The sequence below is a fragment of the Drosophila hydei genome, unplaced genomic scaffold (genome assembly GCF_003285905.1).
Source record: "Drosophila hydei strain 15085-1641.00,03,60 unplaced genomic scaffold, DhydRS2 tig00008134-arrow-pilon, whole genome shotgun sequence".
NCBI classification, from domain to species: Eukaryota; Metazoa; Arthropoda; class Insecta; order Diptera; family Drosophilidae; genus Drosophila; species Drosophila hydei.
The window spans coordinates 1,624,839-1,650,494 of NW_022045843.1; the positions used below are offsets into that span (position 1 = coordinate 1,624,839).

At 44.4% G+C, this 25,656-nt stretch overlaps 8 protein-coding genes across 9 annotated transcripts; 1 reads left to right on the forward strand and 7 right to left on the reverse strand.

Annotated features, from left to right (window-relative positions):
- Nucleotides 1–33: 33 nt before the first annotated feature.
- Nucleotides 34–2,571, reverse strand: LOC111605354 (dolichyl-diphosphooligosaccharide--protein glycosyltransferase subunit 2). The gene is made up of 4 exons (XM_023323831.2): nt 2,411–2,571; nt 1,972–2,210; nt 629–1,913; nt 34–569 (listed from the first exon to the last, which is right to left on the reverse strand). Exons 1-4 carry the CDS (start codon nt 2,421–2,423, stop codon nt 193–195), a joined length of 1,914 nt encoding a protein of 637 aa, XP_023179599.2. The 5' UTR covers nt 2,424–2,571; the 3' UTR covers nt 34–192.
- A 213-nt stretch (nt 2,572–2,784) lies between these two features.
- Nucleotides 2,785–3,410, reverse strand: LOC111605357. The gene is made up of 2 exons (XM_023323836.2): nt 3,223–3,410; nt 2,785–3,159 (listed from the first exon to the last, which is right to left on the reverse strand). Exons 1-2 carry the CDS (start codon nt 3,326–3,328, stop codon nt 2,861–2,863), a joined length of 405 nt encoding a protein of 134 aa, XP_023179604.1. The 5' UTR covers nt 3,329–3,410; the 3' UTR covers nt 2,785–2,860.
- Nucleotides 3,341–5,681, reverse strand: LOC111605356. Its single transcript, XM_023323833.2, has 3 exons — nt 5,187–5,681; nt 4,925–5,130; nt 3,341–4,865 (listed from the first exon to the last, which is right to left on the reverse strand). The coding sequence occupies exons 1-3, from the start codon at nt 5,540–5,542 to the stop codon at nt 3,454–3,456; spliced, it is 1,974 nt and encodes a 657-aa protein (XP_023179601.2). The 5' UTR covers nt 5,543–5,681; the 3' UTR covers nt 3,341–3,453.
- Nucleotides 5,682–6,172: 491 nt separating this feature from the next.
- On the reverse strand, nt 6,173–11,254 carry LOC111605365. The gene is made up of 3 exons (XM_023323844.2): nt 10,948–11,254; nt 7,594–7,971; nt 6,173–7,526 (listed from the first exon to the last, which is right to left on the reverse strand). Exons 1-3 carry the CDS (start codon nt 10,968–10,970, stop codon nt 6,173–6,175), a joined length of 1,755 nt encoding a protein of 584 aa, XP_023179612.2. The 5' UTR covers nt 10,971–11,254.
- Nucleotides 11,255–11,647: 393 nt separating this feature from the next.
- On the reverse strand, nt 11,648–17,623 carry LOC111605347 (putative 1-phosphatidylinositol 3-phosphate 5-kinase). 2 transcript variants are annotated; one of them, XM_023323822.2, is made up of 7 exons: nt 17,060–17,623; nt 14,694–17,004; nt 12,695–14,632; nt 12,471–12,636; nt 12,259–12,416; nt 12,036–12,197; nt 11,648–11,973 (listed from the first exon to the last, which is right to left on the reverse strand). In XM_023323822.2, exons 1-7 carry the CDS (start codon nt 17,621–17,623, stop codon nt 11,786–11,788), a joined length of 5,487 nt encoding a protein of 1,828 aa, XP_023179590.2. In that variant the 3' UTR covers nt 11,648–11,785. The 2 variants fall into 2 exon arrangements, with proteins under 2 accessions (XP_023179590.2, XP_023179591.2); XM_023323823.2 differs by lacking the exon at nt 17,060–17,623 and having other exon boundaries at nt 14,694–16,753; nt 16,804–16,821.
- Nucleotides 17,624–17,679: 56 nt separating this feature from the next.
- On the reverse strand, nt 17,680–18,690 carry LOC111605349 (anaphase-promoting complex subunit 13). Its single transcript, XM_023323824.2, has 3 exons — nt 18,303–18,690; nt 17,844–17,990; nt 17,680–17,783 (listed from the first exon to the last, which is right to left on the reverse strand). The coding sequence occupies exons 1-3, from the start codon at nt 18,312–18,314 to the stop codon at nt 17,700–17,702; spliced, it is 243 nt and encodes an 80-aa protein (XP_023179592.1). The 5' UTR covers nt 18,315–18,690; the 3' UTR covers nt 17,680–17,699.
- A 3,264-nt stretch (nt 18,691–21,954) lies between these two features.
- LOC111605360 (cap-specific mRNA (nucleoside-2'-O-)-methyltransferase 2) lies at nt 21,955–24,704 on the forward strand. Its single transcript, XM_023323839.2, has 3 exons — nt 21,955–22,367; nt 22,424–22,570; nt 22,625–24,704. Exons 1-3 carry the CDS (start codon nt 22,080–22,082, stop codon nt 24,275–24,277), a joined length of 2,088 nt encoding a protein of 695 aa, XP_023179607.2. The 5' UTR covers nt 21,955–22,079; the 3' UTR covers nt 24,278–24,704.
- Nucleotides 24,693–25,474, reverse strand: LOC111605361 (ubiquitin-conjugating enzyme E2 L3). The gene has a single exon (XM_023323840.2). The coding sequence runs from the start codon at nt 25,200–25,202 to the stop codon at nt 24,738–24,740; it is 465 nt and encodes a 154-aa protein (XP_023179608.1). The 5' UTR covers nt 25,203–25,474; the 3' UTR covers nt 24,693–24,737.
- Nucleotides 25,475–25,656: the final 182 nt, after the last annotated feature.

The following is a 25,656-nucleotide window of genomic DNA, read 5'->3' on the forward strand; positions in this document are numbered from 1 at the left end:
TGTGAAGTCAAAGTTTTGTTTTTTAATAGAGCTTACACTAAACGCTTTATTAAAGATTTTAATTATAGTTTGTTAGATAGAGAGTGTGACTGTAACACTTTTCCTTAATTAGCAGCTGTTGATGCCGGCTAATTTTGATCTATTTATCGAATGCCGAACAGAGCACAGCCTTAAAGCCTTCCCCAATGTCGCTTATGAAGCACCAGCTGGATTCTTGGAGTTGCGTTGTGCATAAAGACGCCGCAACAAGCGATTGCCACAGAGGAATGTAAATACTGCGATTGGTATGAGCAGGCGCAGTGTTTGGAACATGTTCAGTTGCAGCCAAAAAACGAAGAAGAGCGCCAAGATGCCCCCAAAGCCCAAATGGAAGCCAATTGTGCTGGGTGACAGCGTAAAGTTAGAAACATTGATGCCCAATTTTGCCCAGAAGACAAAGAGCAGCACAAGGGGCGTTATACAGAGGCCAGTGAAGATATCCGACACAATGCGGGGCGGACGCTTATCGGGCACGCGGAATTGATGCACAATCTCTGGCAAAGGCCCGTTCTGATGTGTGGGCTTGACATCTGAAAGTGTATTTAATTTAATGATAATAAACTAACTATAGAATAACAGCTACACTTACCTCTGTCTGGCTGATTGAATTTCAGCTGAACATCAGCCAATAGCCAATCGAAGGAGTTGGACAACGAAGCATCACCGATAGTCAGATAAATGTTATACAAGCCATTTTGATAATTGAAATTCTTGCCCTGGTTGCCCACATCCATATCAAATTTGTAAGCTTTGCTGCTATCCTGTTCAGCTACGAATATGATCTCTTTATCCGTTTCCCGGTCATGGAGACGCACAAATGCCTGATGCACAGCAATTGGTTTGCTGGTGGCCTCATCAACCAGCAGCGCTTTTAGTAGCAGCTTCTGTGTGCTGTCCGCTGTGAGAGTGTCCTTTAGCTTACTTGGATAGCTGACGCTTTGCTTGCGCGTGGCTGCACTGGCATCTGATTCGGCAATGCCCACCTCTAGAGTTTGTACCTTGACACGTCCGAGTACCTTGAATTGCAGTTTTTGTTTGTAAACACCATCGCCGTTCAACTCTGCCTGGTAGATGCCGCGACCTGGCTTCAGGCTGCTCAAATCAGCAGCATAGGTGGTTTTGTCTGAAGACTTCGATACTAACTGAATCTTTTCTGCCAATACAGAGCTATCTTTCTTCACACTAATCTTGGCACTGAGGCTGGCCACGGCTGGGGAAAGGGGTTTGCCAAGTAAATCAACAATAGCTACGTTAAGAGTCGGCGACTGGGCTTCAAGCTGTCCATTTCCAATAAGCTGTACGCAGATGGGTGATATTTTATCCGCACTACTGATTGTTTTTAACGCCTCAATTAGCACATGGGCTCCTTTTGCGGTTTGCACCGAGCGACGGCTCAGTAAATAGTTGGCAAATTTAACAGCTTGTTCGGCTGTAACAGGTGCTGGCTTCTCAAAAGTCTTCGACACGCCAAAAACGCCGTTTAGTATCAAGGCTGTGATGCTTAGTCCACCCTCGAATTGCAGCAGTCGGCCATCAACTTCGTCAGCTTGAACAATGGCGTCCTCGATGCGATTGGTGATGAAACTGGCACTGGGGCCTAGTTGGATAGCCACATTAAATGCATAGCCCAGACCGCTGAGTGTATCATCCTTCTTCAGCACCTCCTGCAAACGTTTTACAATTTTCGCCTGAGCTGCCTCGCTAACCTGAACGCCCAGTGCTTTATGCGTAGCTAAACGGTAGTAAATCTCCTGTGTAGTTGCCAGTTCCGAATCCAGCGAGCTGTATACCTTAGACAGCACTGATTCAGCGAGCTTTGTTGTGCAGCGCAGATTTTTGTTGGCACCAATTAGGTAGTAGTCTTTTTCAAAGTTCTGCAAGTGTGCCAAAGGGTAAAATAAACAAAACTCATCTGTATTTATATATACTTACATTTAGTTTGGATTCTGCATGCAGCGCTACAATCTTTTGGCACAGCGTTTCCTTTGTCGCAGCATCGGTTGTCTCAATGTTAAGACTGGCAAAGAAAATGGCTTGCAGATCGTTGGAACTTAGGCCATCAACAAAGACTTTTTGCAGGCGGGTGAGATCCTTTGGGCCTAAATGGCTATCGACGGTGCGCGCACTCCAAGTCGTTGCAGCGGCGCATAGTACGCATAGGAGTGTAAAAGCTGTCGTAACAAATGCAAAAATTATTATAATACTGTTGAAAAATGTGTTGGCCAAGTTGTAAAAACGCAGTCAACGTCGACGCCGGCAAGTGTGACAGAGAACGAGACAGCGACAGCGCCTATGCCGGCGTTTATACCGCTTACACACGAGGGGGACTATTGACTTTGACATTAATTTATAATGTTAAATGATGGCTTACCTATTTTAAGCATTGTCCTATATTGTGTAGCGTTGTAAAACGCGCCTTATATGCTATAGGATAATAAATAAAAAACGAGTAAATAGCCCTGCACCGCCTGTTTCAGCTTCGATATTTTTTACAGACACGTCAGCGACAGTGTTGCCTATTAACTGTGTACTCTAGAGATGGCAGCTGTAATATGTAAAAAAAAACAGTGTGTACACACTTAAACGAAATATCGACAAAGTAATCGTTCGACTAACGTAATGAGAATGTTATTCAATGTATAACGTTAGTTTGAATTCAATTTAATTATGATTTATGCATTAAATACAAGTATACATTAAATCAAATCGCTTATCGGTGAATTGATAATTATAATTAAATGTAAATGAATTTTTAAGTTAAATTTAATTTAATTTCAGCTGTTGCTATAGTAATGTATAATTTGATAACATTAAAACTGTATTAAAGTCCAAACTTCTCTGTACATTCCGCCAATGGCCTGGTTCTGGAATACTTAACTTTAAAGTTTTTTGAAACATCGCCTTCATGATTCCAAACAGTTATTGCCGTTGTACAATAAAGGGGATACTTGTTAATACGCGATTCCAAACGCTCCTCGTTCTCCTGCGGCTTATCTTTGCAGAACTGCTCAAAATATTCAGTATGATCAGGTCCCAAATCAGGTTTAATTAAATTCTGACGATTGTATTCATCAAATAATTCTTTCCACAGAAATTGCTTCAAGCGATTTGCTCGTGTAACTGTAATAATACAAATGAAACTTACTTAAATTGAACTTTTATCGATATTTTAAGCTGTTTTACTAAGCGTCTTGTTTCTGTAAGGTACACCAAAACTATCCTGCGTTTCGGTATGCTCTGCACTACAGGGTCCCTTGCCCTTGATGCGAAAGTTTTCGTTCTGATTCATTCTGTGTGTTTTAAAACTAACGAAAATAATTTATTTATTTATTGGATTTGTGATGCGAGCGATGAATAATGCTTGACTGAATGATTTGACAGAGAAAACACATTCAAAGCTTGGCAACGAGGCAGCTAGGCAACCGACTGCTCTGACTGTTGAGGCGGCTCGCCTTCCTCCTCGACGATGAGCGTCACATCCTTGGGACGTAGTATACAGTAGTAGACGACAATGGTGGCCAGGAACAGAATGCCGCTGTAGACAATCCATTCCCAGATGAAGCCAAACCACCAGGATTCGAATTGTTCGTTGCCATACCAAATGGCCGACATGGTTATATTCTCCGCCAACACGAGCACCAAATAACAGACATACCAACGCCGTATGCTCTTAAAGCAAACTCGAAGCTCAATCAGCACGAAAATGTAAATGTAGGCAAGCAGCAAATAGAACAGACAACGACTCCAGCTGACATGGCAGCGCGTCTCCAACGCCAAGGCAGCCAGCATCAAGGCATAGTGCACGCCCACCACAATGAAGAAGGCGCGTGGATAGAAGACACAGAAGGTGGCCAATGACAGCATGCGCATTATGATGAAGGCTATCCAGCCAAAGAAGGCAACTGTACGGCCAGCAAAGTCATCCTGCTGTATGCCATTCACAATCTTTGTGGGTCGTGGAAAGTAGAAGTCGACCACATCCTTCGGTGTCAAAGGCGTGCCCTTTGGAGTCTGTGCCAGGACCAAGGGAGTACGTTCATCGGAGTTGGGCTCCTCATCCACACGTCCAATGAGCAGTTTGGGTGGCCGTGGCACATGCTCCTTAATATAGAGTTGTGCATTCACAAGCAGCATATCCTTGAACGTCTCTAGCTGTGAAAGAGGACGTGTAACACGTCTACTCCTTCTGTATTCCGTATCTGATGCAGTGCGTCGCAGATCTGGCGCTGCAGGCGGATCATTCTCTGTGGGCAGCCGCAACATGGGCAGTGCTGGTGGTGCTGTGGCAGGTGGTGGCGGAGGAGCTGGCGTTTCTGGCACTGTGTCCAGCACCTCAATGCTATCCAAATGCTGAAGCTCGTTGCGTTGTAAATGTAATTTGGGTCGAGCTTGATAAATCTTGTCATCGTCCGTGACATTGCCCGGCACAGTACTTGTGGGCTGGTGTAGCATAGCTATTACCTCCAGCTTCTCCACAGCATCGTTGTCCACCTCGTCATGTCCGTTTACATGCAGCTCATGGCTGCCAATTGCGGACGTCTCAATCTGGCTGGCTGATTCCTGTCTGGCATGGAAGTTCGCCATAATCTTCTCCGATTGAGGAAAACTTGTGGCCAGTGAGCGTTCCGACTCACGTTTTCTGCGCTCCACCTCTCCGCATAGCCGTTCATTCTGCTCCAGCCGGCAGCGTTGGGCCTCCACTTGCTGCGCTGTTGCCCAGGGATAATTACGACCCACACGCCGCTGGCTCTCAATTCGATGATAACTAGTGGTAATCCCAGCCAGATCTATGGCCGCAAATACCAGGCACATGCTCTGCAAGGCGGCTGCAAATAAGGCAGTTCGTACAACCAAGTGCTGATTGAACACAAATCTCTAGACTCACATGTCTCATAGTTACGAAAGATGTCCTGGACGAGCATGTGGTACATCTGCAATATAATCTGTGGCGCCGCCTGTGCATATGCTTGGATGAGCAGATATAACTCAATGTTGGATGTTTGTGTTGCCTTGGCTAAGCACTTCATGCGTTCCACGTCGTCATCCTCGTGGTAGAGCGCCTCAACAGACCAAAACAAGCGCATGGTGAATCTAAAGTGTGTTTTATGTAGCTCAAAAAATACTCAAGCATTGAACGTGTGACTCACCTGTAGAGCACGGCCAATGGGAAAAAGAGCAGCTGCAGCAAGCCCAGGCTGCAGCCCATACATTTACTACGATTGGCACTCACGCTGCTGCGTTGCTCCCTGGAGCTGAGCACTAGGAGATAGGTGAGCAGTGGTGGCAACAGCACCAGTACCAAGGTGCCTGCACCATAGCCCGGCTCGTGCTTACGAAAAAGCTGATAGCTCAAGGCCAAGTCTGTTGAAGTCTGCAGCATGTACACTAAGAGCGCCAGGCAGGTGGGTATTATGTAGGAGACGTAGATGCGAGTGCGACTGCGTATCGCATAGCCCAGTATGTGAGCAGGCGGACTGGCAGCATGGGCCAACTCCGCGCTCATGTTTCGAATTAAAAATAGTCCTGTATCCTGTGTGATTTCCCTTTAAGTTTCTACTGCGTTTTACATGTTTCAAATGCGAAATTTCAGACGATACTACGGCTGCTATGAGTAAGCATCGCTCTTTGGGCGCTCTTATCAAATGGGTGTGTGCGTATGTGTGCTTAGAGTGTCGATTAGATAAAAACTACTTGAATGAGTCTCGTGTAGAGAGCGCCAAGGTTTGTTTATGTTTGCCAGCTCTAACACTTGCTGAAAGTGTGCAGGGAGCAGAACGAAGAGCAGCGCTGAGGCAAGTTAATGCAGGTTAAGTATTTTTGCTCTTGATAGTCTTTTAGCTAATAGAATATCTATGCCTTGTGCATAGGAAAGAGAGAAGTTGAATTTTAGGCTATAGCCTAGCTAAACTTCAAGCTTCTTAGGAGCATCATCACCACAGTTGATCATCATGATAGAAACACTTACTGAGTACCAATTTGAATAACTTAAAGTTAGCCTGAATATAGTCAGCTCCGATAGCATATATAATAAGAGTTATATCAACCCATTTAAATACTTTAAAAATATATATCGTTCTCAATTAATATATATAAGTAAATTCTTTATTTAATTGCGATTTCTTGATGAACTTGCCTAAGAATCATACCAGGTCTTCTTCATCCAGTTGGAAGGCTTGCATGGCTCATCGAGCACAACAAAGGAGTCCTGTTGATTCTCTGTATTCTGCTTGGAACGGCGACAGCCGACAGCATACTTGGGATTGCCCTCAATGATGGAGGATTTGTCACGGCATTTGGCCGCATTCTGCAGCACTGAACCGCGTCGTCCATATCGAGCTGGTTTCTTAGCTCCACCAGTGGCCACATCCTCGAAGCTGGGCGCCACTGGCAGCGATGGCGGCGGAGCCTCCTTTAGTTGCCGCTGTCGCGCTGGGCGTCGCTTGGTCTGCAGCTGTGCAGCATCCAGCGAAGAGTCCGAGCTCTTGCGCTGGTTACCAGGCGGAGCGATAAGCTCACGTGAACGCTCCCGTTCCCGCAGCTGGTAATTGTATTGGGCGCGTCGATACTCGGGCGTGGCAGTTAGCTCATCGGCTGTCAGCGGCTGCTCTCGATCCAAGCGTGGACTTGTGCTGTTGGCGGTGGCGGTGGTGGTGCTGGTAGTGTTGGTGGCGTTCTGGTTGCTGTTGCTGGTGGGCAATCGAAATGAGGAGACTGGCTTGCGCACCACTGGCCGAGATCGTGGGAAGTCCAAATAGTTGTTGCGATACTCTGGATTGAATTCGATCTTGCCACGCAGTCGCAGGTACGGCTCACGCACCTTGCCACGCTCCGGCATCTCGGTGATGTGCGGATCACGGAAGCTCTCATAATACTCGGGCACCTCCTTGGTGAATTCGCCGCGCGGCCGCAAATGATCGTCCGTCTTCAAGGACTTCTCTTTGGCCATGTGCTTGGGTGGGACATTAAACTTATCGCGATACTCCGGCAAATCGCTGCCGCTCGCTGCCGGCAGCTGCTGCTGTTGCTCGGCGCCAGAGACACGCAGATTGTCGTGCTTCTTGATGGGCGCGCTCTTCGAGTAGTTGGCATACATCTTGAAGCTGTCCTGGTACTCGGGCACAGCATTAAACTCGCCCTGCATCTTAATGCTGCTTATCTGTGGTATCGAATGCGCCTTCTCGATGGGAAACTGCTCTACGAACTGTCGCTTATACTCGGATGGCGTTGGCTCGTATTGTGTGCCCTGTGCCCGCATCTGCAGATGGCAGCGATTCTGCTCCTGGGCGGCTACATCTCGCTTAAACTTGTCGCTGGCCAAACGATTTGTTGGCTGCTCTTTGTCATCGCGAAACATTTGCCGCGGCAATATTTCGGCTCCACTGTCCACCATGGGATAGGTCAGATACGATGAGCTCTTCATTACCTCCGGCTCATTCGTGCCACCCAGCTGCAAGTTCTCCGGATTACGCACGGGAAACGTGCGCGAACTGTTAGAGAAGTGGTCAGATATTATACAACTATGTTTATAGATATGTGGCTATTGCTATCGCTTACAACTTCAGATCCTCGGGCGTATACCAGTGATATTTGTCCTGATGCTCCGACAGCAACTGCATCAAGCCCTCCAGACGCAGCGATGTGGCACGCCTAAGCAGTGTTCGTGGCAGCGCGTGGGCGTGGCCCTGGCAACAATAGTGCTTACGGTACTCGGACTTTAAGGAGCCAAAGGACAACACTGGCTCCTCGCTATCATACAGACAGAAGTTGCTGTGCGTGTGCTGAGGTATGGGCTGACGGCGTCGGAAGAACTTGAGATCATCAACGGCGAGATGCTCGTGCAGATGCTTGATTGTGAAGCGATCGCTGTGCTTCTGGCTGGCTACTAGGTCTGGCTCCGAGAACGAACGACTCCAACTGAATTCCGCCTCGGCACTGCGGACAGAATAGATTGTTAGCCAGAAATTGGCCTGGCAAAACCAACTTTTCGATGGGGGGCCCTAGGGGCCTTGGCTACGTTTGGCGTTGGCGTTGGCGTTGCCATTGGAACCAAATAACAGGGAATCGAAACTAACTCGCTCAGAATGGCAACAAAAGCACAAATATGTGTAAGCTACTGGTAAATTGCGAAAGACTGGCATGCTCAACTAAGGCATACCCTGAGCTGTTGAGTAAGCGAGACAAGGATTTGGATACCATGTATATATAAGGGCTTCTTGGGCTATTTTAGCTGCTGAGGATTATGATTAATTTTATAAGATTAATAATAATGACTAACGATCAAACTGTGATACTAATACTAATAATAATGGTAATACTAATTGAAGGATTAATGAAAACAACATTGAGAAGTATAATTAAAATGCTAATCATTATGATAGCGATGATGATGTTTAGAATAATTATAAAGACCTACACAACGTGCCAGTTCGCCCTTGGTACGAAGTGCTTTAATCAAATATTCATTCAATATTCATGGTTTTATGGCATATGATTCAGTTCTGCAACCGATATGCACCATCGAGCAACCTAGTAATAGAGTAATTCCATTATAAAGACGAACCCATGCATAGTCGCTGTGATAGTATACCTTAGTCCAAATGGTGCCTTATGAATAATACCAATGCGCCTAAGTCTCTAGCTAGGAGCTCCTCTGAAGGAATTTTTTCATAGCGTGCCAGCACGCACACAACAAACACACACAAGCACCTGGGCACACCTGCTGGCATGTGTTGCTAGGCACACACACAGACACACATGCAACAGACAAACAGACAATAAACCAAATTGCAACAAATTGGAAAATTGTCTGTTGGAATATTTACAAGAATTGGAAGCAGGAGGATTTGCTGCTGCTGCTGCTGCTGCTGCTGCTACTCAAAATCAATAGCTGTCAATTGCGTAGAGTGCAGTGCCAACCCACCTGTCCCTCTAGCAATGCGGAAATAGGTTTTGCCAAGGACTCATTAGAATTGGCCATTAAAAGTGGATAATTGCAGCTCTCCTAATATACCTATGTAGTCCCCCATCTGCTGACCGTTGCCTCGCATGCAAAGGGAAATATGCACACCTGTTGCACTTGCGCTGCTCCAGTTGCTGTTGTTGTACTTGCTCTCATTTATGGCTGGCACATTTGCATATTTAATGGTCGCCGGATTTGCATATATGCATTTGCAGCTATTTTTTGAGTTTCCGATGTGTAAAACCATCAATCTTAAGCTGGAACGCTGTGCGCAAATGCCAAAAGTGTCAGTCAGCTGGGCGAGGGGACTTGGCAAACCAAGCGAATGAGTTTAGTATGAGATCATGGAATCTTATTGAAATATATGGGAGGTGCAAGTATTAAGAGGAGCTAGAGACTGAGCGAAAGAGAGAGAGGTAGAGACAGAGAGAGAGAGAGAGAGAGAGAGAGAGCAAAGCTTAAGTGTGATCTTTAAGGTAAGGAATATTTTCCACTTCATTCCATACACAGATATGCTTTAGCCAAATGCACATTTTATGTATCGTAGAATTACAGATTATTAAAGACATATATAAGATATAAGCAGTCAGTGCAAGAGTATAAACTCAGCTGTGAGACAACAAAAGCTATGGGTGCCTTGGTTAAATATTCTAAACAAAACACCTTGCAGCTGCCTGTTTTTCTATATGTCTGAATCTATATCCTTTGATTCAAATTTAATGATATTTATCGATTTCTTATGTCATCATATATTATTTATATCAACAATTAAACAAACCTATATTAAGTATCACTAACTTTCACTAAGACAATATCAGAGTAATGCACCTGCCTGCAACCCACGCTCAGCTGGTCAGCTGGTCAAAGACTTTCTGCCCACTTCACTTAAAATACAGTCGCATGCTAGCTAAAGCCAAACTTAGCGCATTATGATTTGTAATCAAAAAATCGTGCTGTCAGGTGCTCAGCGTCAACTTAGTATCAGTTTTGCCAAAAATAAAAACTTCTGCTGTCAAGTGCAGCTGTAATTGCATGCGTGACTTGTGCTGCTGGCTCGGAACGGAAACGGAAACAGACACAAGCCCAAACGCGAGCAACTGCAGCTGCCAGCTGCTAGCTGCAGAGTGTAAAAGGCGCCCAAATCATGTCGAGCCCAAACTTTTAATAGCAACAGAGTGCCAAAAGGCTGACCCAATTTGCCGCCCACCTCAAGGTAATAAATGAAAGGCAAAGCAGGCAAAATGTGCTAAAAGAACTAGCTGTGAATGGCTTACGGCTTTTAAGGATTGACCATTTTATAGTATAGTGTATTCTACTACCCAGAGAAGTTCTATTTTCTGTCCAATTCATCTTTAGATGAAACCCAATGAACTGTAGTTCACTAGACCCAATTCTTCATGACATAAGTTCCAACTCAATGTGTTCTTCATGTCGTCCGCATTCTCATTATTGGTACTCTTCAGGCGGGTCAGCAAGGGCATTGGAAAGTCGACTTGTTCGGATTAACATTTCCTCTTTGTTTTGTTTTCTTTTCAATTTAGTTTTTGTAACTAGTCCAGTGCTCTAATCTTGACAATGCCAAATGACCTTTGAAGGCTCTTGCTATTTTTACTTCTGTCGCCGCAGGCGTAACGCAAACCCATTTAAATATGCTAATCAATTGGCAATTACAGCACTAAGAACAATACCAATAGCAAAAACCATGCATACTCACACACACACACACAGAGAAGTTCACACAATGCTCTGCACATAATTATATAGATTTATGGGAGGCGTTTAAGTAACATTTGCATGTCACGCCAAGGGGCGTATACGTAATGCAGGAGACATGAATGCGCCATTATGTTAACATGAATGCATTGGCCAAGGCCATGGACTTGCGGACTCACACTTATGGGATCTACCTCTCTATATACATATTTAAAGAGCGTCTTGTTTATATTTACCCATCGCTGGTTTTCCAGTCCATTTTTGTTGTTTTACTTTTCAGTTTTCACTTTTAACACTTGGCACACGGCAGCACTTGAAATTGGCAATGTCTGGGGGTAAACATGACGGGGCTTAAAGCTCGATGGCCACTGTCCATGTCCGAGTGCTAGTAGGAGAGGAAGACGTGGCTACGCGAATAACTAAATGCCACGCGCTGTACAAGCGCTAGAAACAACTTGACCACACGGATCGTAAATCCCAACTGAGCCAATGTACAACTTCACACGCCAAAAACTTTCAATGTGAAGCACGAGTCCTGCTAGCTGGGTGCTGAGTGCTGAATGTATTAGTGTGAATGTGCGTGTTGTGTGTGTGTTTATGGGTGTGTGTCCCTGACTGCGCGCGAATCGCGTTGTAGGTGTCAGTCAGTCAAGAGGCAAAGAACATTTCATGGCATAATGCAATTGATTGGTTTGCAGTTGCTAGCTGTCAGCTTTTCGTATGTGTCCTGCATGCATCCGTAATGAAGTCGCTGCTGTCCCAAACCGAACGCTCCACAACACTATGCAACGCAATTTTCAATCTGGATAAATTATTTCCGCACAGCGAACACGCAATACAACAAAAGCAACAGCTCCTTGACTGGCTGCTTTCAATTGTCATGAACTGGGCGCCATTTCCGGCGCCCATCTGGGTCAAGTGCAAAACAATTGGCTGACGGATATGTCGTCTATTTTAGGTAAATGTGGTTTTAAGCACAGTGTTAGTTGCTTTTATCAAATCAATGTTAACAATGCTTTGAAGAGCTTAACTAATTGCTATTTGGTTTCTTTGATACGCCAGCAGGTTTTAGTGTCAGATCTTTGAGAGTCCCTCCCAACGATCCGGCACCGTATTGAAATAACGATCCATAGCATCGACAAAGCGTTGCTTATACGGTTGCGGTGCTACAATTGTCGGCTTGGCCATGCCGCCGCCCAGCCATCCGGTTTGCTTGATTATTGACTCCAGTTTCTTATCCAGCGTAAACGTGCGTATATAATCTAAGCGAGAGTTAACGTTATATAAGCTCGAACAAAGTGTGAATCTACACAGATAGTCGCACCTATTATGCCCAGTACTAGCACGTTTCGTTTGTTGTCCAATCCCACCAGCAAGGAGTAGTCCATGATCTCATTGCGCTCCAAAAACGAGGCATCACGCTGTAAGGCATCCCGCAACACAGCTTTACTGTGTGACAGCACGTACAATGGCTTTGACCAGGACACTGCAAGGCAATTCATTTATTAAATATCAATTCTCATAATGCTGACCCTGGCTGCACTTACTCTGCACTAGATTTTCATCGAGCAGCACAATTTCGCCGTTCATATTTGTGGGATCCACCAAGCGATTGCGCTCAGAGCCTTTCAAGTCGAACTTGTCGGATATATCGCAGCCATAGAACAGATTCTCCATAACCAGCAGAGTCTTCTCCACAAACGAGCTGCAAGAGCAGGAACTAATTAGTATTTAGTTGGAAATAGTTGGCATCACTTACTCCTTCTTTTTAATGCTAACTTTGAAGACGCCAAAGATCTTGGCCAGCAACGTGGGCTGCTGCTGCTGCTGCTGACACTTGGCTATATACTCAAAGTACTCGGGCGCAAAGTTGTCAAAGATAGTCATCTCCCTTTTGCCCATTTCCTTAAGTACAAATCGATCATCTGGAAGGGAGCGCGTAAGAGTATTTCCAAATATAAGATCTGGATGAGAGGTGCTTACCCAACGTTTTGCAGAAGCGTGAGCCTGATTTGCCGCCACGGGCCTCCCAATGCACGCTGCTGGAGAGGCTTCGTGCCAGAGCGATACGTGACTCCTCCTCGGCGTCTAACTGTTCCTTGAGCGGCACACCGGACACATCGCTGGGCTTGCGCACGATTTCGATATCGGAACCGTTGCGATTCTGTGAGATTCTTAGCTCTTCGCGCATTTTACTCTTCTCCAGCCGACGATAGAGCATTCTATCCAACTTGGGCGGACTCAAGCTTTTGGCGCGCATCGCATCGAACTCGCGCGCAAAGTATATCTTGCATTGGAATTGACTGTTGGGGCCAAAGGTGAGTGTGACGTGTGCGCTTGGTGGCTGCGGCTGTTGTTGCGTCTGCGGCTGTGCTTTCGCCTTGTTACGCTCCTCGGATTCAACACTTACAGCTGGCTCGTCGGCATCGCTGTCCAGTTGCTTATGCTTCGGCTGCGGGCTGGACTGGGCGTCGCCGCCGGATACCTCGCCAGCATTTAGACCTGTTAAAGAGCGCTGATACTCGGGAGAGGTCAGACTGTATGCAATCACCGAGCTAAGATCGTTTTCACGCACTACCACGGGTATGGAGCCCATGGGCAGGGTCAGATGCTCCTGGGCCGAAAACGGGGTCTGCAGCAGATTTGACTGGCTAGTTGGTGTTTGGCGTCGTGTGAGCAATCGTGACTTGATAGACTTCTTCATGTTCACTGTTGATGCGATCATTTGGTCCACGGTCAGTTTCTTATCCGTATCTGGATTTTCTTCGCCGGCATACTCAACTGCTGCTCCATCCACTTGCTGACTGCTTGCTTTGCTCTTCGCCAGCTCCTGGCTGGCAATGGCATCTGGGTGCTCTGGTCGCAACTCCTCGGTGCATATGGTACCAGCATCAACGTGATGCGGTTGCTTGGCGTGCTTCTGGGCTAGTTGTTCGATCTCATGCAGACGCGGACCCCACAGCTCAATGTTCTCGGCCAAGACGCGCTTGGCCATGATAAGGGCATCGGCTATATCATACGAATTGACCATATGTTCCGTCAAGAGCGTATGCACAATTTCTACCTTTTGCTTGAATGTGAACTGATCCTTAGTGAGTGTGGCCTTCAGTGTGGACACCAATGGCGAGTTCTCCTCCTCGGTGGCCAGATCGGCAATGCGCTCGTGTATGCGCGTGTATACCTCATGGCCACGTATCGAGAAGCTCTTGATCTCCTCCTGTACTTGGACGCCAATGAATGGCTTGGGCAGCTCCAATTGTAACGTCAGCGACGGCAATTCCGTTTCCCATACCTCGACAGGAGTGTACTGAAACTTGGCGCCAACGCCACGAAAACTGAAATGATGCACATAGTCCCGATGCAGTGAGTGCTCACAGGGACTGCTCTGCTCAGCAGCTCCACTGCCAGTGTCTGTGGGCGGACGTCGTTTGTATGCGTGGCCATGGAAGCGCAACTCCAGATACTTGGCCAGGGAAAGACGCTTGGCTGCATCCGAAAGCGGTACAGCTGGCGTCGTTGCATTACAGATGCTACACCACGAGGTGAAGTAGATGCGCTTCGGATCGGATCGCGTTAAATCATCGGTGAGATAGACATGGACACAGCCCAGCGAATGAACGTAGCGACGGACATGACCGAGCATAGGCAAATTGCACGACGGACACATTGAATTGAAGAGGCAGCAATATCGCTGCAGGAACTGCTCCAGCATGATGTCATGCTGGCCATAGAATTTCATATCTAACAGCATGGGCAGTTTACAGAAGGAGGAAACATCTTTCGGATTATTGTGAAAGCTGCAGAAGAGCACCGGCAAACGCTGATGATTCTGTGGATCGAGTGCATCCTTGTAGAGCTGCTCATCGGTGACCTTTTGCGGTCGCTGTATTACCTCGCTAATCTTCTTCTTTTTTTTTAACACTGAAAAGAAATAGACTATTAAAGAATACCCAGAGGAATTAAGCATATTTTCTATACTTACTTGACGCCTTGCCTTTGGGAAGGCGGCCACCAAAGGAGCGAAACTCAGCTAGAAGCGTCTGTATATCTCGACTGGTCACCGCCGTTGTGATCTTCATTTTGACAAAATCATGTGCCGGCAGCAGCTGCTGTTCATTCTCCTTGTTGCTTGGCTCGGCATTGGATTTGAGTGGATCCGTTTCGAGACTTTCGGGACGCTCCAGAGCGCCGGTTGATTTCGACCACTGCTTGGAGAAATACAGCTCGGCAGGGAAGAGTTTGCGTAGCTTACAGTTGCGGCCTTGCTCTGTCTCCAGATAGGGCAGCGGAAACGTCAAAAACGGGCTGACGGACAACACAGTGGAGCTGAGTGCATTGCGGAAGCGGTTGTCATATCGCATCTCTACCGCCAAAGCTGGCACATTGGCCGCAGGGCTGGATACTGGTTCGATCTGAGAGGATCGCAGGGGATCCGTAAAGTCAGCTACATTCTCACTGACCGCGGCCGTAACCTTCTCATCCGATTTGCGTTCAGTTAGTGGTCGCTTGATGGATGAGCGCAGCTGCGTCTCCCCCTCCGATTGCTGCTCTGCAGCGTTCTCTGTGTTGGGACTCGGCTCTTTGGAGTCGAATATAGATGGCTTTGGAGTCAGTGGCTGCGCAAACTCGTCCAGCAGAAAGGACATCTCCAGTCGCCAGTTGTAGCGCGCAAAAAGTAGCGCCGAAGCCACTTTCTTAACGCGCGTCAGTTCGGCATTGTTGCCACCGCGCAGCAGGCAGGTGTAGCCACGTGGACTGTTCAGATTTTCGAAGAACATAAGAGTCTTGCCGCCTGAATAGTTGCGTATGTAGAAGCCATTGCAATAGCCCAGCTTGGGCATTGTAATATTCGACTCAATTGAGCTGACTATGTCACACTGCAGCGTTCGCGCTAGACGCTCCATGACGGAGAGCTTGACGTCGAGCACCAAGGTTACACCGTAGGAGCGCAGAAAGTCTTGCGCGATGCCAGCCACATTCTTGTGCACCAGCACAACGTTCGGTTCAAACTTCATAATGCGGGCGCAGACGTTGCGTAAGTATTCCTTCTCTTGCAGCAGCACCGTTTCAATGGTCACAAACTTGCCCTCGATGCGTTCATAGACAATGGGGCACTGGAGGAGCAGGATGCGCGGGAATTCGACATGCGTGGCCATGTCCTTGTGGGCGACATTCTTGGAGAACGCAACGCCGTGTACAATTTGTGAATCTTTGCGCCTGCCGCCAGGCACCTTCTTAAAGTTGACATAGTTACGTATGTCCATGAGATCGTTGGTGCAATACTCCGGTTTGAAATGATTCGCAGCCGTCGAGCAAAGCGTTTGCAACACTTTTCCCCACTCGGCATCCAGTTGATGGGCGCGCAACAGCTGGGCCAATAGCTGCTCCTCATGTTCACAATAAGACTCTAGCAACTTTGTCGAAACCGCCGTAGAGCACATGTCATTCTCCAGTTCCAGATCGTGGGCAGACTGAAAGCTTAAGGAGACATCCATGGACTTCGGCGGCTGCGGCTCGGCGCTGATATCAAATTGCGGACTTATAGGATTGGAGCAGTCATTGCTTTTGTCTACAGCCACAGCTACCGCTGCACCTGCACGTGACAGCTCCGCAAATCTGTAGTGCAATGTTGCATCGAACTCCGTCTGCTCGGTATCGGGTACAATTGGCTCAAGGAAGCCAGCCGCCAGCATGGCATTCAGTATGGCCACAGCTTGCACCTCATTGGCCGACTTGTTGTTCGTATTCAGAAACTCTATCAGCAGCTGGCCACAGTTTTGAACTGGCAACTCACGTTGCATTTCTTCGTGCAAAGTGATCAGTGAGTTGGACTGTTGCAGTATGTATTTGCGATCATCCATGGACAGCATGGTATAGTTCGCCTGCGAACTAAAACGCTCCTCTTGGTAGCCCAGGGACGTCTTTCGGGACAGCTGTACGGGCTGCTTCTGTGTGGAGAGAGTGTTGGGCGCATTGTCCTGCACTTCGAGCTTGTTGCTGAGATGCTGCTGCAATGCCTGCATGTTCTCATCCATGTTCGAGCTGGAGGATTTAAGGGAGGTAAGCACAATTTTGGAACAGTAATTGCACACCTTCAAATCACCCTCGCAGCGTATAATACTGCCTGGCACAACTTGGTTGCAGCATTTGGAGCAGAAAATCTGCCCGCACAACCGACAATGATGCTTGCGACGAAATGTAGAGAATTTTTGTGCACAATCATAGCACTCCTTGGCCTTTGAATCGGGCATCCACAACTGCTGCAACTCCGTTTCCTTATAGTTGCGCAAGTCCTGTCAAAGAGAGGTTAGAGAAATTTCTGTTCTACATGCTTGCAGCTGCACTCACGTTGTTATTCTTTGAGGCAACAATATGGCTGATGTGCTTGAGTACGTTAGAGACGGTGCGAACCTGATTCGCTTCACCAGGTAGCTCGTCGATACGCTCGTTGGCTTCAGCTGTCTCATCGACTGTTGTTGTAGTGCTAGTGCTCTGTGTTTCGCTGCTTTTACGCAACTTCAGCGATGTTGGGGGTTGCGGACGAACTGCGTTCAAACTATTTGATGAACTGTGTTGTGTGCTATCGCTGTCCAAGTTGGCAGCGCTTCTCTCGACGTTCGCCGATTTGCGCTCATCATAGAACTTCGATTTGCCCACTTGAACGCTGCTGCTCGTACCGCTGGACATATCATTGACTGTATTATAGCTTTGATTATAAACATTTTGAATTTTGTTAACCACTCGACCAAATAGCGAATCTGGCTTATCCTCAAAATTACGCGCGAATTCGGTTAGTTTACTGGGTGAATGCAGATGTTGATGTATTGAATTGTTATTGTTGTTGCTATTGTTGTTGCTGTTACTGCTGTTGCTGTTGCTGTTGCTGTTGCTAGTATTGCTACTGCTACTCATGTTGCGGTGTTATAAATAAGACTTGTGGTATTAATAAAGTTGGGGACGTGCTACCACGCTGGCTGCTCGTCCTTGGTTAGATAGCGGTTATATTGAGTTGATCGATTAAGGCAGCGTCCGGTGCCAGCGAGCCAAGCGCCAGGTCTGTCCACTTTTGTTCCTGTTAACCAACGATTTATGAGACCGGAACATGTGGTATATCATTTTGCTTATTGCTCACCTGCTCGCTCAAGGTCAGATGTGAATCACCACCATCGGCTTCGGGATCGGGCAATTTCTCAATTGGTACTAATATCTGATCGTATGGCAGTGCTTCCATGCGCCATGCATTGTCCACAATGTCCAATAATAGATCATCAATCGGTGCCTGCGAAAATAAAGTAACGCCCCTCTTAGACTCGACGAAAAGTAAAAAGTAACTGCGATAAGCTGATAACTGCTGCTAATATTTACTCAGCCATGTTAATTACGTCATTGACGGCAGTCTGTGCCCCTAATACCTATTGTTTCTGGCCACTACTAAGTATGTATGTATATACTTTGGCAGATTTATCACAAAGCCACTTTCAGATAACGAAATAGCGCAACACATACGTGTGAAGTATTAATTATAAACAACAACACAATGATAGTTATAGTTGCTATAGCTCTATATATCGATGACTTATATGAAACTTACTTGACTATCCATCACTTAAGTAAATGTTTTTACGTGAATTATCCAGCTTTACTTAATCTTCACAGTTGTTTACTTTCTTACAGTGACAAAGCCTATCGAGAAAGCTGCCCTGTTACGATTGTTCGTAGCTTGATATCGATTGAATTAGCAGTGCTGCAAAATAATACCGCCAAATGGTCGAAAATTTAAAAATAGCGCTGCCAACTTAATAACTTCTGAGGTGCTTGTTGGCTTAGTGAATTGCGGGCTTTATCTGTTTACTTTTGAAATGTTTACATGTGACGAATGGTTTTTGCTTATTAAGTGGTTAAACAAATTACCCAATGGCTGCTGTGGTATAAATGTCAAAATTAAACTTTTTTTATTGTGAAACAAATGAGAATAGCAAACACATGCAACTAAAAAAGAAACTCAATTTGTGTTTATATTATGAGATTGCTTGTGCATTTATTATGAATAATTTCAAAATATATTGATTAAAACTATGTTTACCAAGTAAATGTAACTTCCAGAAAGAGTTAAGGTATAATATTTGTCCGTGAAGAAATTGCTTATAATTAAGTGCTCCAATAGAGATGGATGTTTATATGAGGATATATATAGTATAGCAGATGTATATAGTAGCTCGCTAATAAGAACTTATTATAAGAAAATAAATCAGCATTTGAGAGGACTTTTAACGTTATCCTTATATAGTATCCTTGCAAAGTCGAATTTCAGTGTGTTTCTTTGCTGAAAGGAAAGCTGAAATAGATATGAAAACAATTTTTTTAAATCTTATACACAATAATGTAAATGGAACTACTTATTCGACCTTATCCCGAATAAAATAATTTAAAAAAATATATAAATATTAACTCTGGTTCTTGTTGATTGTTCCATTGAATAACTGACTAGATGCAGCATAGCGCTATATAATGCGCTTTCGAACGTCAGCTATGCCGACATCTTGCCAATTCAACAACAGATGCGATAAACCGAGATATATATGTATGCATTTGAAACACAAATTTAAAAACTTGAAGCATTTGTTTTTGTAATTCCGCATGAACGAAACTTATTATTGGGTTTATCAATGAATTGCTTGTTTTTTGTCTTCTTTTTTTATTTTCTATTTTTTTTTGTTTATAGGCACTTAACAAGTTTTTGTTATTTTGTTTTATTTTGCTATATGTGTGTAGAGTAGAAGAACAAGAGGCAGAGACAATTGTAATCCGTCAACGATGAAGACTAATTGGCAACTGATTTGAAAGCCATGAGTCGAGCTTAGCACCACACCTCGGCTCGAGCAACGACGACGACAACGACGTCGACGACGGCACGGTTAGAAGTCCAAAAGCGACAATTGAAGAAGTTTCAATTTATGTGTGTGTGTGTGCTTGTGATGTGCAGCTCAACAAAAGTTAAAGAAGCAGAAATACAATAAAAATGTTGTCTAAAACGGGGATTGATACCCGTTGCCAGCAGACACACACGCTTTAAATACCTCCTATGCAAAGTGGGGGTGCACACATACACACACACACACCTGTATGCGTGCAGCTGTGTATATTCATACTGTACAGGCTGCCAGTACAGTGGCAGGTAGCTGACGCTGAGCACTGAGCGCTGAGTTTTTAGCGCAATGGCGCCTGCTCGGCATATTAATGAACTCCCTTTTGAGCAAAAGAAATATGAAATTAAAATAAAATTTTGTTGCCAACAAAAAAGTAAGCAGAAGAAGAAGAGAAATATAAAAACGCCGTGTCCACGTTCGGGTCCGACAAACTGCCGCCGTATTGGAATTGGAAATTGTTTTAGTCAAAGCCAAAAAGTCAATTGAATGCAAGCCTGGACACTAGCCAGGGCGTTACTTCCGCTATGCATAGGCCAACCAAAGACAGGGATTTCAATAGAGCTTGACGAGACCCGACGCTCCAGACGCACCAGACGGACCAGACGGACCAACAGACCTTCGCAGTAAACTGTAGCCAAGTAGAGCTCTCTGCACATTACATACATGTATTTATGGCCAATTAGATAAAACAGTCACGTGCCATGCCAAGCGCTGCCTTCTACTATATAACTCTGCCGACTTACACTTACATATATATATACATATTTCTTATATACATGCATATATATAAATAGTTGATATATAAAAAGCGTGTATATATAGGTGGCCATTGGTATATGGCATTTGTTCTGCTATTAAAATGCATTCGGATTCGTAAGTATTTGTTTAATAATTTGAATATTATTATTCATATGAACACGTCGCATGATTCGTTTCGTTATAAAGTGCTATAAAGTCGGCAGCTCACGCGCCAATTTAGTGACCAAAAGACAAAAAAAAAACAATTTGAATTCCAATGTTTGGGACATCATCGCAATGATTCAAAGAGTTTTTTGGTTTTGGTTTTGGCTTCCAAATATACAAAATAAAAATCAACTATAAAACCCTTTCTTCGTATATGGCATATGGGTTTAGCTTCGACAAAGTACCGTTGTCTCTTCTGCTGCTTCTTCTTTTTCTTTGTTTTCATACCCATATTTTCTATTTCCGTTTGTGAGTCAAATTATTTTCCATTAATTTGCAGTTTTATATGCATCGGGCGATCCATCGATTTAGCCATAACTACTTTTTCGTCTGACTGTTTCGTAATATCTCTGGATTCAATTCAGTATTCTCTATTTCTTTTATAGTTTACCCTAATATGCCAGCACTAACTGAACTGTTGAAATTTCTCTTAATTATCCATTTCATATTTTAGGCACATTTGCTTAAAACTATTTTTATGAAAGCAACGGAAATTAGTTTCCTATAAGAAAAAATGAAAGATTCTCATAAGCCTTAGCGGAAATAGGCAGGGAAAGTGTGGAAATTTTGTTTAAGGAAATCCAAAATGTTTGTTATTTGGAACAAATAAATTTAAAATTTAATGTTAAAATCTAAAGTTCTCATATAACTTCGCTTAAACTGTTCACGTTTTTTTTTTAAATATATAAAAATAAATATATTATTTATGTTTCAGAACAATATGTAAAAAAGAACTAAAAAATAATCAAGAGTTACAAATTTTTTAAGTTAACTCCCACAACTAACACCAACAATCGAATTTTTATGAATTGGGAACACAAACATAATATTCACTGTGATTTTAGCAATGTTATATGCTATGCAATATAATTATTTTTGATTTTAATCATTTAATTTTGACTAGCAAATTAAAATCTTTATTTTTATAAACATATTTTTTTAAATTATATATGGTAAGAGCAATAATAAGTAATTAAAATAATTTTCCAGCTTACAACATACTATACATTTATATTTATAAAGTACTTAAATCATTAACCTTAAAATACGCTTTGTTGGGTCTTGAAATTTAAATTTAAATTATGGCGCACTCAGTCTAGTGCTGACAACTGGATTCGTGTGGGCAAGCAACGATAGTTAACGATAGCCACTTAATAGCACAACATAACGATAGTGCACGATAGCTTAACAGCTGATAACCAACTGTTAAATTCAAATTGGAAATATTAATCATATACTAAATAAATTGAAATATATTCTAATATGTATTGCAAACAACACAAAAACGTATGGAATTAAACATCTATAGCAGATATCTTTATTATCTATATTATATTGATAGTTTCAATTTTGATATTACTACTCACTGTTAATAACTGTTCTTGAAAATGTTAAGCAATTGGCGCTGTTAAATCTGCTGTTTGGATTTTGCTTGTGATACAAGAGGAAAAGTATTTTAATTATTTATTTATCTTAGTATGCGTCCCAAACTAAGCATAAGGGAGGAAGTGGAGCAGCTGTTTGAGAAGAAGTTTCAATACCAGAAGCCGAAAAGCGATGTTTGGCTGCTGCCAACACAAAAGCCGCTCTTCAGCGAATTCTATCAATACGAATCGCTGCAGGAGCTGAAGGAACAGCTTAACAACGTTAAAAGCAAATTGAATAATTATGGCGTACAAGAGTGGAGCACACATACAAATCGCCGTGATCCATCGGGCGAGATTTCCTGGCGACTCAAAAATGAAACTAAAGCGGAGTTCGTGACTGTGAGTGGGGATTGTGTCTAAACTGAATGGTTCTTTACCAACTATTTGCTTGACAGGTAGCTTGGTGCAAGTTCTTCGAGTGTCTGCATCGTTATCCACTGGTCACGCAAACGGAATTGAATACTCTGCATCTTTGCGAGGCGCCAGGTGCCTTCATAGCTGCTCTCAATCATTATTTGCACTCGGTTCACAAAAAGGAAGAGGTATTTATAAATGGATTATTCTGTGAGAAACTAATTTAACTAATTATTTTGCAGATTAATTGGCAGTGGCGTTCCACTACGCTAAATCCCTACTATGAGGGCAATGCGCTGAATGAAATGGTAACCGATGATCGCTTCATCTTTCACACGCTCAGCAATTGGCTCTTCCACAAGGACTTCACTGGAAATCTACTCAATGTGGAGAACATCGCGCATATGATAGAAATCTGTGCCAAGGATTTGCCAGCTGGTGTACAATTGATAACAGCCGATGGCTCCATCGACTGTTCGGCCCAACCAGATTGCCAAGAGGAGATTGTAGCGCGACTCTTATTCGCAGAGATCTTGAGTGCCCTTCATATACTAAGTCCAAATGGAAACTTTCTTATCAAAATGTTTACGCTCTTCGAGGCGTGTAGCGTATCAATTATGTTTATGCTCAACTGTATATTCGAACATGTGCACATCTTTAAGCCGGCCACATCAAAGCGTGGCAATTCGGAAGTCTATGTTATATGCCTCAACTATCAAAAGGATACGTCTGGGTTGCCGCATGTGCTGGAGGCGATGCGAGCGAGACTCTTGCAGCCAAACGATCCAATGGTGATGCCTCTGTTTGCCAAATCACATATACCCAAAGATTTTCTGCTCCAGCACAACGCCGCCTGTCGACTATTTCTCAAGCTGCAGGAGGACGGTATCGAGGGCAGCATCTATGCGTATGAGTCCAAGGATCGCTACTATTTGCGTCATCTGCATCAGCTGCGCGGCGTTGTCTCCTCCATGTACTACAATCGCTACAAGGTGCGGCCGCTGGCTGAGGAGCTGTGCATCGTTCAGCAGGCAGATATCAATAAGGCTTTGGGTTTGTCGGTGCCTTTTTATGGCGGCTCCTATACGGAACGAGAGCATCTGCGTCAGGGCGATCTGCTGAAGCAAATCTATTGCCTGCGTCGCGAGTTTAATCAACTGGAGAAGTGTTCCACTGGCATGCGCACCTATAGCCATGTCAAGCTACATGCCAAGCAGCTACAATTGCAACCATATCGAGGTGCCCCAGTCGGACAGCTGCTGAGCAGTTTATTTGCCTCCGAGCCGGTGCTGCTGTTGCGTTTGCGGCTACTGCAGACATTCGCGCTGGATCCGATTTGGCAAACAGAGTCAAAATGTTTGCTCTACGATGGCAGCAATCACATAATGCGCGAATTTGATTACGCACCTGCCAACTCGGATGATGAGTCAACATTTTATAAAGTTCAGCGCCGCGTATTTGTTGCTTTGGTTGACTCACTGCTAGAGCAACGCCCAGCGAAAATTGTGTTCCAATCATTTCTGTTCCTTAGCCACTATGCGTCATCTGTGCTGTTACTCCTGGCGGAGGAAATCTACGAGGAGACTGAATTTGAAAATCAGACAATTACGTTAACTGGACTATCCAACGAAGCCAAAGCCATGGAACAGCTGCAGCAGCTCCAACAACTGCTCAGCGAGGATGTGACTGAAGGGTTGGATGCCCTACACAGCCTGTTGCCGCTGCAGCAGCTGCACAAGAACCCCTTTGCCAATGCTCTGAACCTGTACAACAATAGTGTCCTGGTCAGTTGCTATCGCCGCATGCTCAGCGAGGAGGCGTTTCCGACTCGCTTCAGGCAGGACGAGCCGCTGGAGACGACTGCTATAAATGAGATTGCAACGATCGTGTGTTAACCGTGTATTTTTGTTTGTAACATAAAAATATGCTCAACGATCGTGAGATTTACTGAATTACATATTTTCTCTTCTTTTTCGTTTTTTGTTTCTTGTATTTAAAAACAATTAATGCAAATTAATTTCTACTACAAATATTTCTCAAGTTTATACAAATTTGACAAGAGCGCGCATAAACTGAATTTTTGCAGTTTATACATTTCTATATATATATTTATATATTATTATATATATATAATTCCATCTTTTCTTCTAAGCAAAATTTGTGTTCATTTCGTGTTTGTGTGTGTGGGTGCTTGACAATGCAAGTGGTAGTGTGTGGGTGTATGCTTATGTGTATGTGTGTTTATGTGGGTGTGTGTGTGTTTGTGTTTTGGGTGCTTCTCATCAATTCTCATCCTGGTTTACAGTTTGGTTTTTTATAAAAGCGGCGCCGGCGCCTCGCCTCGCCTTAATTGAACTAATCAGCCGGACGCTTTTCGCTGTGTTTCCTGGTATAATCCTCAGCATTTTTCACAAACTTCTTTTTGTCCTTGAGAAATTCTTCGGCCAGTTCGGCGCGCAGCGGATGTTCGGGTTCGGGATCATTGATGAGGGCTATTAGCGCCTGCACCACTTGGTCGGTGCGTGTGGCTGGCTTCCAGTTTTCGGTGCTAATGATGGGCAAACAGACCTGACCTTTTTCATCGATGTTCGGATGGTAGATTTTTGTTTTGAAACTAATCTTTGGTGGCTTGAAGGGATATTCGGCCGGGAAATTGATTTCGATGCGAAAGGCGCCCTTGTTGTAGGGCGGATTATCCGGCACAATCAGGCCCGTCCAGCGCAGAAGATTATCATCGTCGGCCTTGATGTCACGAAACGATTTTAAACTACTTTCCTGCAAGTCTACGAGTTCCTTGCGCAGACGTCGCGGGGCAGTCATTTTTTCTACTTTATAATAATTGTTGCAAATCGATGGCACTTGCAGCTGGTAGTTTTCTATTTGGCTATGATGCAATAGCTTGTTGCCGTTTATTTGCGATGTATATAGAGGATCTGTGTGCTAGTTAAGCACTCTTTTTTACATTTTTTGTGGCAAGCTCTATTTAATTTTTATTCTCATCAGAGTTGTGTAGTATTAGTACGTTTGTGTCGTTATTTAGGTGGTTATTCGATACTTCATTGGTAAGATGCGTTATTAACGATGTGGCAGCTCTGTAAAATATAACACTACTGTTGTCCTGCTTTCACACATGCCACTTGCCATACTAACAGCAACAGCTGCTACGCTCACGTTTATACGGCAAACAGCCATGCACCTGTTTATACGTTCTCATACTAGCATATGGTGTGAGCTTTTATGAATTTACATTTGCTTATCAATTATGCTCAGTTAT

Coding starts and splice junctions, on each gene's coding strand:
- LOC111605354 (XM_023323831.2), bottom strand. Junction 1,914..1,971: donor ATGCAGAATCCAAACTAAAT/GTAAGTATATAT, acceptor GCACACTTGCAG/AACTTTGAAAAAGACTACTA. Junction 570..628: donor ATTCAATCAGCCAGACAGAG/GTAAGTGTAGCT, acceptor ATACACTTTCAG/ATGTCAAGCCCACACATCAG.
- LOC111605357 (XM_023323836.2), bottom strand. CDS start 3,328: ATGAATCAGAACGAAAACTTTCGCATCAAGGGCAAGGGACCCTGTAGT. Junction 3,160..3,222: donor TTACAGAAACAAGACGCTTA/GTAAAACAGCTT, acceptor GTATTATTACAG/TTACACGAGCAAATCGCTTG.
- LOC111605356 (XM_023323833.2), bottom strand. CDS start 5,542: ATGAGCGCGGAGTTGGCCCATGCTGCCAGTCCGCCTGCTCACATACTG. Junction 5,131..5,186: donor CCATTGGCCGTGCTCTACAG/GTGAGTCACACG, acceptor AACACACTTTAG/ATTCACCATGCGCTTGTTTT. Junction 4,866..4,924: donor CTTTCGTAACTATGAGACAT/GTGAGTCTAGAG, acceptor CCTTATTTGCAG/CCGCCTTGCAGAGCATGTGC.
- LOC111605365 (XM_023323844.2), bottom strand. CDS start 10,970: ATGGACTGGAAAACCAGCGATGG. Junction 7,972..10,947: donor GACTGGAAAACCAGCGATGG/GTAAATATAAAC, acceptor TTCTGTCCGCAG/TGCCGAGGCGGAATTCAGTT. Junction 7,527..7,593: donor ACGCCCGAGGATCTGAAGTT/GTAAGCGATAGC, acceptor CTTCTCTAACAG/TTCGCGCACGTTTCCCGTGC.
- LOC111605347 (XM_023323822.2), bottom strand. CDS start 17,623: ATGAGTAGCAGTAGCAATACTAGCAACAGCAACAGCAACAGCAACAGC. Junction 14,633..14,693: donor TCCCAAAGGCAAGGCGTCAA/GTAAGTATAGAA, acceptor ATTTCTTTTCAG/TGTTAAAAAAAAAGAAGAAG. Junction 12,417..12,470: donor GTTAGCATTAAAAAGAAGGA/GTAAGTGATGCC, acceptor CTGCTCTTGCAG/CTCGTTTGTGGAGAAGACTC.
- LOC111605349 (XM_023323824.2), bottom strand. Junction 17,784..17,843: donor ATCTGACCTTGAGCGAGCAG/GTGAGCAATAAG, acceptor GTTGGTTAACAG/GAACAAAAGTGGACAGACCT.
- LOC111605360 (XM_023323839.2), top strand. CDS start 22,080: ATGCGTCCCAAACTAAGCATAAGGGAGGAAGTGGAGCAGCTGTTTGAG. Junction 22,368..22,423: donor CTAAAGCGGAGTTCGTGACT/GTGAGTGGGGAT, acceptor TTTGCTTGACAG/GTAGCTTGGTGCAAGTTCTT. Junction 22,571..22,624: donor CGGTTCACAAAAAGGAAGAG/GTATTTATAAAT, acceptor ATTATTTTGCAG/ATTAATTGGCAGTGGCGTTC.
- LOC111605361 (XM_023323840.2), bottom strand. CDS start 25,202: ATGACTGCCCCGCGACGTCTGCGCAAGGAACTCGTAGACTTGCAGGAA.